General features: G+C 52.3%; 1 protein-coding gene across 1 annotated transcript; it reads right to left on the reverse strand.

Moving 5' to 3' along the window:
• Window positions 1-1,777: 1,777 nt before the first annotated feature.
• LOC130266941 (erlin-2) lies at window positions 1,778-11,077 on the reverse strand. Its single transcript, XM_056516200.1, has 9 exons — window positions 10,874-11,077; window positions 10,496-10,557; window positions 9,886-10,011; window positions 8,138-8,211; window positions 7,720-7,778; window positions 6,759-6,850; window positions 6,392-6,481; window positions 4,867-4,946; window positions 1,778-3,889 (listed from the first exon to the last, which is right to left on the reverse strand). The coding sequence occupies exons 2-9, from the start codon at window positions 10,545-10,547 to the stop codon at window positions 3,680-3,682; spliced, it is 783 nt and encodes a 260-aa protein (XP_056372175.1). The 5' UTR covers window positions 10,548-10,557; window positions 10,874-11,077; the 3' UTR covers window positions 1,778-3,679.
• Between the last annotated feature and the right edge of the window lie 393 nt (window positions 11,078-11,470).

An 11,470-nucleotide genomic window follows, 5' to 3' on the forward strand; every position in this document is an offset into this window, starting at 1 on the left:
CCACACACCCGCCCCGCCGCCGCCTCCGCCAATCGGAGCGCTCCGAGCGGCGCTGCCGGCCAATGGCAGCGCGGGGCGGGGAGCGCCGCCGCCATCTTGGGAAGGTCGCGGCCGCCATGGCGCCGCCCGGCCCGGGTTCCCCCGCTGGTCCCCTGCCCTGGTTTTGGTGACAATTCCAAATCCTGGCGTGCCCCGAGTGTCACCCCGAGCGGTGCCACCCAGCACACCCGACTGTTCCAGCCCCGACCACCCTCCATGCCCGCACCCAACATTTGGGTTGTTATCCCTGCATGAGGAGCCGCCTCCCAAGGGTGTGAATTTCAGTTATTGCGGGGGAAAAAGGCGTAAAACCAAGGCAGGGAACAGTGCCCGTCCTGCAGGCGCAGTGTGCGGTGCGGGAGTGCTGGGGAGCGGCTGCAGGGGCCGGGACAGTGCTAAGGGAGGAATGGGAAAGCGCCGGCTGGAACACATTAACTCAAATATTTGTCTTAATGTGCAGAACTTCACTGTCCCTCTGCAGATCCAGTGTTTACACAGCTGGGTAAAAACACCCAGAAGGTTCCTGCCCTTTGTCTGGTAAAACATGACAAGGATTTTCTGTGAGCTTCACCAAACCCGAGGTGTTTGCTGCTCCAGTCTGGTTCTTGTTTTTGGCTCGTTCCACAGCAAAGTAGGGGCTGACAGACACGGGATTCCTTGGACACCTCTGACCCTTCTCTCACCTTCCTCCTCCTCACTGGAGAGGCAGAACCAGCACCCACAGAACCCCACAGCCCCCCACTCCCAGCCTCCCCTCTGGAAAATCCTCCCCTGCAAATACATCTACACATGGTATTAAAGCTCATCCACAAACCCTGATGTTAAAATGGGAAGATTCTAAAATTGAAGGCCATTTTATTGTCATAGCAAATACCAAAATACAAAGGCTTTGAGTTCACTATATAAGATCAGAGACTGCACTGGCAGAGCATTTCCACGCCCCAGGTATCAGCAATGCCACAAATCTCTGTTCCCTTTGCTACAGAGTGGGTTTAAAGTCCAGATCTCCATCTCAAGATGAAACAGGACAACTTGCCTGTTAAACAGACAGAGGGAACAAAGGTTTACATGGAGACATGGATCTACTCTGGAAAATTGAGGACATTTTAGAGTGAAGAAACATGAAGACACAACAAGAAACTTTGGCTCCTGAAGACTGATACACTCTCAACTTTGCTTTGTCTTTTTTACTCCTAGTACAATTTCAGCCCCAAAAATGTGGGAATTTCAGTCCCAAAATCTGGGAATTCTGGCCCCAAAACTCTGGGACTTCCAAGCTTTGAAGTCTTGGAATTCCAACCTGAAAATTCTGGGAATTTCAGCCCCAAAATCCTGGGAAATTTATGACTCAAGCCCTTGGAATTCTGGCCCCCAAAACCTGGGAATTCCAAGCTTAGAACTCTCAAAATTTCAGCCAGAAAACACTGGGAATTTCAGTCACAAAACTCAGGGAGAATTTCAGCTGCAAATCCTGGGAATTGCAGCCCCAAAATCCTGGGAATTTCAGCCCCAAACCCTGGTAATTTCCACCCCAAATTCCTGGTAATTTCCACCCCAAATTCCTGGTAATTTCAGCCCCCAAATCCTGGGAATTTTAAAGCCCCAAATTCCTGGGAATTTCAGCCCCCCGGCCCTGGGAATTTCAGCCCCAAATCCAGGGAATTTCAGCCCTCAAATCCCGGGAATTTTAAAGCCCCAAACCCTGGGAATTTCAGCCCCAATAATACTCTGGGAATACTTTAACAGTCAGGGTGTTGATTAAAAAAAAAAATCATTAAGAGCTCTTTATTCCAAGCTATTGTCTTGCTGTGAAATCACACATAAAAAAAGCCTTTATAATACCACTTTGGCTTAATTGGGTCCTGTCATTAGTGAAAAACACTTGTGTAAAATGAGGTGTTAGCTGCTGATGGAAACCTCGAGCAGGAAGGTAGAACAATCTCAAATGAGCTCATCCTCACAGCTAAACTTCTGCTACTCCCTGTTCAAATCTGCCTGCACAGACCTATTTATAAGTCAGGAATACCACAGCCTCCCTGGGCATGCTGTTGACTACTGTGGGTCTGATGTAGGCCTGGAGATGGGACTTCCCTTAGCTCCTATTTTCCAAGAAACACAAAGAGGATGGGACTTTTCTCCAGCAGAAACTGATGCTTAATTTCTATTTTGCATTTTCAAGCATCAACAGGGAAGAGAGAACTGCTGTAAAAACCCTGGAGCCAGCAGCTGAGATTCATCTGAGCTCTCTCAGAGTAACACAGGTTGATGGTTTGAACACTGAAGGGTGAGACCAGGGCTGCTGGGAGCAAGAATTTGGGCATGAGCCTGTGAATGCAGCAGGCTGGACTCTGCCAACGAGCACTGGCATCATCTCAGAACAGGATTCTGGTCTCAAATTATATCAGCAATTAATCACCAGGCTTTGCTGCCAAATGCAGATGGAATAAGTAGGGGGAAAAAAACAATGTTCTCTCTAGGCCTGAACTTTTATCCTCAAATTTTGCATGTGTGGAGAACAAAGCCCTGTTCCCTCCTTGCATGTGGAACTGAGGAACTGATCAGCTCTCTGGAGGAGAAGGTACATTCTGGTACATTGATCTGAGAGAAAAAGGGGAGTCTATCTTTGGCTATTCAGGAAGAGCTGCTTTTCTCTGCCCCCTGACCTTCCAGGATCCTGGTTTGTCCTTGGCCAGTAGGAAATCCTCCTTCCACCAGCTCCATTCAGCCCCAATCCCACAGGAGCTGAATTCTGCTGACTTCAGCTCACCTGAAGGTCCTTTTTCTAGTCAGACACTAGACAGAATTGCTCCCACAGAGCAGATGACAAGCTGAAAAACTGTCTGGTCACTCCAGCAGCTCCTCCCCAGCAAGGCCTTTTGTAAAGTCAGGGTCCCTGAGACAAAAATTCTTTCCTCCCTAGTTTTCTATGACAATTTCCATCATTTCACTGAAAATCCCACCTAGCTCTGCACTCCAGGACGCTGCCCACGCCCTCCCCCAGCAGCTGAACTGCTGAGAAAACTCTCCTGTGCCCTACAAAATATGACAAATGGAAAATAAAGCAGAGTTAGGACATAGAAAATGAGGAGCTTGGGTCACTCCCTGTGTGACCTGGTCTAAGGCTTTGATCTCCCTGTGAGTGGGAACCTGCAGGACTCCAGCTGAGGCTCTGTCCCTCAGGGCTCACCTCAGCAGCCACCTGTAGTGTACAAAATCTAGCACCTTATTTTCAGAGGGGATTGAAATAAAGTACTTGGAATTTTCAATAGGAAAAAAACCCAAAACAAGTTGTAGCAGCAATTCCCCTCCCTCCAAAATCTCAGCATTTCTTTACCTGCAACTATGAACCAACCCAATTCCAAATTAGGTTCCCACCCAGCTGATAGCCCTGACAGCCTCTCCCAAATCCTTGGTCTGTGTGACCAAGAGCTGGGGAGGTGCAGCTACAGAACACACCTGGAGCTTAGAAATTACCAGCAAACCCACCCCATAAATACCAAAGTCCTTGTGTCTAATTGTCATACAAAAGATTGAAAGGATTAAATCTGATTCATCTCTTTCAGCACAGGAAAGGGGGAAAATGAAAAGGAATTTCCCAGTTCATGATTTTTTGATACAAAATGAATAGAAATCTTTCTTTTCAGTTGATGTTATGAAGTAGTTTTGTGTCCTCGCTGGCTCCTGCCCCGTCCTCCTCCTGGATTCCTTCTGCCAGTCCCTCTGCAGATTTGCTCTGGCTCCCTGCAGAGTCCATGAACATGTTGGGAATATCTTTGCCAAAGTAGATCTTGCTGTTGGCTGCAATGGCCTTGTACTTCATCAGCTGCAGGTACTCGGGGGTTAACTTGAGCTGCACGGAGAGAAAAGGGATCTCAACAGCTGGGGAAAAGGAAATTCCTGCCACCAGCACAAGGCACATCCTTCCCACAAACCCAGCAGGAAAACAGAGTGCTTAGAGCCAGGCTGTCCTTCAGCAGGGCTCAGGGCAGCTCTAAATCCAGGGAAGGAAAAGGGATGGCAGCAGCTGGGGAAACACTCAAGCCAAACGTGATGGAGATGCTCAAGGTCACATCACTCACTGCACCCTGTGCAATGAGAGCTGTGAGGAGGGAAATATCCCTGGCTCTTTTCCAGGGAGCAGATGCAAGAGTGTGCCTGGGTGAGAGGAGCTCGTTCCTTCAGGATAATGATGGAACAGAGAGGACAGAACAGGCACAGAACCTGTGCACAAACAGCCTGGCCCTCTGCCCCTTCTCACTGCCCAGCACTGAGCTGAAACTTCCTGCTGGATGTCCTGGGAACTTGCTGTAGGCAGCAACACACCTGGCAGTTCTTTCCATGATTTTTTTCTGTTTTTTCTGGTTGGATTTTTTGTTGTTTTTACTTCTGCAGTACCGAGGCTCTTCCAGGGTGTCTGAGATAAGCTCCATTTGCTCCTTCCCTGCACTGTGGTTTATTCTACCCCTGCCTGTCACCCTGGAGATCTCCCTGCTCTGCCTGCCAACTTGAGACTGGAATGAAACCACATCATCACAACAGTGTCAAAGGGCAGCACTGGAAGTGACATTCCACAGAGAGCCATGGCCCCTGAGCACCTGGCAGAGCAGAGATTTCACATACCCTGACACTGATCACCCAGAGAACACAATGAACTTGCAAATAAGGATCTAATTGTTGACTAATTGTTTCAGATGAAAGCTTTGCTAAGAGGAGATATGGCCTTGTTTTGCTTTTTGACTTAAACAATGGTCTCTGCCTGCTCCTGTGCTGGGTGTTTCCCTACAGCCTGGGGCCCTGCTCTGAGCACCACTAAGGGAAGCACAGTACCTTGTTGGCCTCGGCCACCTTCATTGCAGTGTAGCACTCAGCATCAGCTCTTGCCTTCTCCCGTGCAAGAAATGCAGCATCTGGAAGCAAACACATGCTCTGAGTCACGTTTTTATTTCCAGCCACGTTAGCAGCGTTTGCAGCTGGTGACTCTTCTGAAAGTGGCCAGTGCCATATCTAAACTACACAGGATACAACCAAGGGAAGAGGGGAGAAAATGGGAAACCCAGCAATGGGAGCTCAATTTACAGCTAAAGGGCTGCAGGAGAAGAGCATTAAAAAGCAAATTGCATCTGCAACTGCAGAGCTCAAAGAACTTCACAAACATCAGGGTTTGATTATCCCCATCATATGGGCTGAGCTCAGCCTTTCTTCTCGAGCCAGGAGTGACTCTGGTGCTGAAACTGCTGTCCTGCAGATGTGGGATTCACCCTCAGCCTCTGCCCTGGACTGCAGGAACAGCCTGGGCAGCCCAGCAGACTCTGCAGATGAGCTCTGTGCCTGTGGATGTGATTCCCAGATGGGATTTGGGATATGCAGATGAAGGTTCTGGCATGCAGAGCAGGGGATTTTCACCTTTGCAGGCTCTGCCCCTTGCACAGATGCTGGAGAGCTCTTCTCTGCTCCATCACCAATTGCTGCAAGGCTCTGATTCTGTGGATAGTGAAACTCCTGGCTCCTGGCACAGACATTTAAGGAAAGGAAAGCTTCCCCTTTCTGCACTGCACTCCTCTGCCCCCCTGCCTCTGCATCCACACAGTGATCATGATGGTATCAGGCCAGCACTTAGAGATAAAATGAGTGGAATCCTGCTCATCTCCTGCCATTCCTCCCAAGGCATGGAGCCACAATTTGACCGTGGCAGTGTGGCTCTGAGAGCCATAAACCATTTGTTTACTTCCTCTAGCAGGGAGCCTGTGAGCTGCTGCCCTTAGAGATCCTGTAAACAGCTGCATGATCTGACCCACAAGTTCCTCCCTTGGCTAAAAGGAGAGGTTGGTCCCAGTCAGAGACACCAGGAAAAAAGGAGGAGGTGGGAATCCTCTGCCAGCACAGACCCAGACTGAGGGCTGACACCTGCTGATGCAGTTATAAGAAATAAACCACACTGCATTTCTGCATAGAACTTCTAAATGAGGAGCTGCTGATCTGTAAAACTCTTAATTGGCTCCTCAGTGGCTTCTGCAAAGCTTGTCAAGGCCTCTAATGAATGTAAGGCGAAAAAAGGCCTTGCCACTCCTGAGCTGGAATTGCAGAGCCCTCTCCACACTCTGGAGTTTCTTTGACAAAGTATTGTATCAGGTGGGTGATGGGAACATCTCCTAAAGCTCAAACTCCTACAAAGAGCACCTTGAGAGAAAGGGAGTTTCAAGAAGCAGAGCCTGCAAGGAAATTCCTATTCCTCTGGTCAGGAACTTCACCCCTGTGAACCTCAGCCTGGACTGAAGAACAGCCAACACACACCTCAGGAACTCCTTGGGGAACTGCTTCAGGATTTCCTTACTGGAAAGCTCAACCCCCTCACCTTCAATCTCTGAAATTCGCTTCTCTGTTTCCTTTTCCATCACTTTCTGTCCATAAGTTATTTCAGCAACTTGTGCAATCTTTTCTGCCTCTGAAATGAAAACAAGAACACGCCCACACTGTCATCACACCTCTTCCCAGCCAGCAGCAGCCTCACCCTGGAAAATCCTCACTCATCACCCACCTCAGGTGGAAATAAACAGTGGCAAGAAAACAAAGCTGGAACCCACCTGAAAAACTCCTGAGTTTCTCTGGGTAATTTCAGATCAGAGAAGGTCCCAGAGTGAACCAGGTGCATCCCTCCCTCCCTCCCTGGGCTCTCTTTGCTGCCTGTCCACCATTCCCTGTCCCAGCCCAGCCTCACACACCGATCAGGGCTTTCTTCCTCTCTGTCTCTGCCTCCTTCTCCACCACCTTCTGCTTCTGTGCTGCAATCAGCAGCTTTGTCTTCTCACTCTCCCTGGGCAGCAGAAAAAAAACAGTTAAAAACAGAAGCTCACTGGTGTGGGACTCACCGCACACCCCCAGAAGGAGCTGCTGGCTCTTCCCTCCTCCAGCACGTGTCCAGGGCAGGGGGGTCAGCAGTGTCAGGGCAGGCACCTGCCCAGAGCTTTTGGCCTGAATCCAAGCATTCTCTCCTCCCCTCCACAGCAGGAAGATTTTCCAGTGGGTCCCTGTGACACAGCCCCTGCCCTGGTGCCTTTTCTATCTCACTGGTTTTCACTTACATTAATGAGTTTTTAAAGTGTGAACATAAATAAAAACTCTGCTCCTGCTCCTAATCAGAGAAGAGACCCTGGAACTGAGTCTCTCTCAAGAACTCCTGCTGTATTTATGGCAACAGAACACAGGCTCCTGCCTTGAGCACACCACACAGGATGCACCACAAGTCCAAAAGGTGACATGCAGTGTTGGGGAAGCAGAAGGGATGAGAGGATCCTGTCCTGGCTGACAAACTGCTGGCAGCAGGCTCAGGGCACTGCAAAGGGATCAGCATGCCAAGTGCTGTCACAGAAAGTTATTTCAAAGCTTTGCAAGTCTTCAGCTTGTTGAATCAACAGTTTCTCCATCCCAGTCAAACAAGAGGATTAGTGTGAAATCCATCCCTCTGCCACTCAGCCCCAGCTCTGGGAGGGCTCTGAACACAGGGCCAGTGCCCAGGGGAAGAAGCCCCAGGGCAAATCTTTCCTGTGCTCAAGGGCTGCAGTGAGGGCCCAGCCATGCTCAGTGCTGCCCCTGCCCAGCCCCTCCTGAGGCTGAGGGCACCAGGACCCTCAGTCCCGAGTTATTCTGCCCTTGTGGATCCTTTGGGAGCACACAGGCACTCACATGAGCTCGTAATTCCTCCGGATTGTTTCTGGGATGTTTGGCTTTGTCACCCGAACTGCCTGGAGAGAGACACACACAAGAGAACATGGGCCAGCAGCCAGGTGGCCCCTGGGCCTGCAGGGGACTGGGGGTGGCACAAACTGTGACCAGGCCCAAAACCCACATAGAAACAGCTCTGAAAGGTCTCCTGACCTGACAGGAGATTGTAACCTAGGCAAACCAGCACCCAGAGCACTCCAGGAGAAACTCAACACATCAGAACTGAGGGGACAGGAAGGACACTGCTCCCACTCCTCAGGTTAAATGAAATCTGTGTTGTAAAGCAGTTTCCTAAACAAATCTCAGTTTCTTGTTTCTTTTTAGCCCATTCCCCTCTTCACAATCTGCCCCTTCAATATCTCAATCAAATCCTGATTACCTGTATAATTAATCCAGGGGCCATCGTGGTTAGATCTTGCTGCAAGGCCAGTTTCAGGTTTTCATCAATTTGATCTGGTTGGGGAAAAAAAAAAAAGGGAATGAAACACCCCCCAAGGTTGTCAGCACTCAGAGTGAGCTGGGATGGCTCACATTTCTTATTCCTGGAAAGCACAAATGGGAGAAGTGCTGGGCTGACCCCGAGGCAGCCACAACAGCACCAACCCTGGGACACACCACAGGAATGTGAAAGGAAACCCTCCAGTTTCCCAAAACCTGCAGTTTGGAATCTTCCTGAGCCACACACGGCACCTTCCCACCAAGCAATCTGTGCTCTAACCCCCTTCCCCACTGAACTTCCCAACTGCATCCTGAGATAAATCCTGACTGAGTCTGACCTGCACCTGTGCCAGCAGGACACAAAGCAAATGGAAAGGCAGGAATGGGAAATGGCAGCATCAGTTACTTTAACAGGCTGCAAAAATCATCACTAGTGTCTCTTTGGCTCAAAGAGTCCCAGAACTCCAGTGAAGCTGAGGATTTCAAAAGGAAACACAACCTAAAACCTTGCTCTGATGAAAGCTCCAAGGAGGGCAGTGCTTCCAGCTGGGGCCTGCTGGGAAGTGCACAGGGAAAATCAAACTGTAACAGCCTTAAGAGGGATCACATCACACTCCTGCAGTGTTTGCTTTGGTCCCAGTTTCCTATCTGGAACTCCTCATGAAGCCCAGCCAGGAGTTTGGGAAGCAGCTGGTATCAGTTCCCTGCACCTGCTGGCAGATGTGGGGCAGAGGTGATGTGAGGCTGCTCAAAGGGGCTGTGCCTCACTGCAGAGCCAGAGCCAGAGCCAGCCAGCTCAGCCCAGGGGTTCCAGAGAGTTTGTACAAATTCCTTCTGTGCAGAGTGGGAGCTTTCAGCCCATTTCAAGCAGCCATCACCAGCAGCTGCCAACATCTGGAGCCTCCATGGGCCAGGAGCCCATCCAGAGCCAGCAGGAACTGGGAACTGGGGATCCCAGCCCCAGGCCTGCAGCTCGTGTGGGAAGGGGAGCCAGGCTCCTTGGAAAGCCCAGTTTGAACAGGGAACAGGAGTGCAAACACCCTGTGCTCCCCCAGGCACAAACCCTGCACTGCTGGGCCCCCAAACCACCCCCAGCAGTGCTGAAAGGCTGGGAGGATTTCCTGTCAGCCCTGAGCCAGAGACAAAACACTCAGCACTGGCAGCCACTGGGCCAGTTCCACCACGAAACCACAGCCTCTCCTCAGCCTCTCCTGCCCTGTGCTGCCCCGGTTTCCAGCTGGGAAGGGCAGCAGCTACTGCCAGCACTCCTGGTTTGTGGGTATGGCCCAAAGCTCCTCAGACCTCTGGCCAGCCAGTGCTTGCTCAGCCTCTCTGTAGCAGCAGAGCCACAGCCTGGCTTTTCCATCTGGATTGACAATCCTGTGACTGATCCAGCCCAGCACAGCTGCTGCACACACAGAGAATGCCACAGAATTCAGTGCCACAGAATTCCTGCTCCGTTCCCTGCAGGGAGGCTAAGGGCAGGGCTGGGGCTGGAATTTATTGTTACAACATATTGAAACACTGAGCTCCAAAAGATAACAGGGATAAAGGATGGCAGCTGGTTAATAACCCCAGCTCCAAGCAGAGCCAACATGGGATTAATGGACAAAAACCATCAGCTGGGGGTTCTGCACCAACAGCCCACGGGGAGAACCCTCAGAAGCAGCAGCCCCAGGGGCAGCTCACCAAAGAGCTCGATGTAAACCTCCTGCAGCGTGTGCACACTGCAGAACTGGTTCAGCTCGTGGTGGATCTTGTTGAAGATGAGAGCCTTGTCATAGTCAGCCGTGTAGTTCTTGACGATGTCGTACACTGGGAGAGGAGAGAGCAGGGATGGAGCAGGGAGGGAAGGGGAGCAGGAAAGGAGCCTGAGCACTCCCAGGAACAACCCTGGGGCTCTGTCCCAGCGCAGGGGCTGTGAAACGAGGGACCCCCCCGCCCTCAAACCCTCTGGGCAGGGCAGGTTTATTTAGTGCTGATGTTTTGTGGCACCTTCACCAATATCTGTGCCCTGAAGGGTCTGAAGCACCCCCAGGGCTCACAGCCCCTTGGCTCCCCCTGCATCCTCATACTCCAATCTCTGCTGCACAGAGCTCAGGGGGCTGGGATAACAACAAACATCCCAAATTCCCGGCAGAGCAGGGTCAGAGGTGGCACCCCGAGCTCAGGGCTCTGCCAGGTGCTGGGTCACAGCTGTGGCACACCCTGGCTCCCCAGCAAGCCCAGCCACAGCCTCTGGAGCTCCTGTCACTGCAGCACAGCCCCGGGGCGTGGCCGGGGCAGAACCGTGACTCACCCGCGCTCTGGATGAGGAAATTCACCACCTCGATCCTGTCGAAATAAATCATCACTCCCCCACTGCAAAGGGAGAAAACAGAAAATGATGTTTGAAACAAATCATCCCTCCCCCACTGCAAAGGCAGAAAACAGAAAATGATCCTTGCTGCAGGCTGAGTGGCTCCAAGAGGGACTCTCGGTGGGATGGGTGTGGGACCCACCCCTGCACACCCCAAGCCCCCCAGTCCCTCGGGTGGTGGCACTGGGGACTCCTTGTCCTGGAGAGGCCCCACAGAGCCTCCCAGTGCTCCCAGTCTGGGGCTGCAGCCGAGTTCAGTCTCTGAAGAGCTCCCAGCTGGGATGTAAGGGTCTAGGGGTTAAGAACTGAACATCTCACCTGGTGCCACACGGGACATTTTTCACCTCGTCCGTCTGCAGCGTGGTCTGGAGGGGATTGAAGGAAAGAGGCTTAAGAGAGGGATTTCCCCGGCACCGACCCTGCAGGCACGGCTCTGCCACCTGCACCAGCAGGAGCTGCACCCGCCCCGCTGGGGCTCCGCGGGACCGGCCGAGAGCCGCCAGTGCCGGCACCGGCACAGCCCCGTGTGACTGCCAGGGATCCCCGGGACCGGTACCGGTACTGGCACAGCCCCGTGTGACTGCCAGGGATCCCCGGTACCGGCACAGCCCCGTGTGACTGCCAGGGATCCCCGGGACCGGTACCGGCACAGCCCCGTGTGACTGCCAGGGATCCCCGGGACCGGTACCGGCACAGCCCCGTGTGACTGCCAAGGATCCCCGGGACCGAGACAAGAGCCGCCGGTACCGGTACCGGGACAGCCCCGTGTGACCGCCCGGGATCCCCGGTACCGGCACAGCCCCGTGTGACCGCCCGGGATCCCCGGTACCGGCATAGCCCCGTGTGACCCCCCGGGATCCCCGGTACCGGCATAGCCCCGTGTGACCGCCCGGGATCCCCGGGACCGGCATAGCC

The sequence above is a fragment of the Oenanthe melanoleuca genome, unplaced genomic scaffold (genome assembly GCF_029582105.1).
Source record: "Oenanthe melanoleuca isolate GR-GAL-2019-014 unplaced genomic scaffold, OMel1.0 S353, whole genome shotgun sequence".
Lineage (NCBI taxonomy): Eukaryota > Metazoa > Chordata > Aves > Passeriformes > Muscicapidae > Oenanthe > Oenanthe melanoleuca.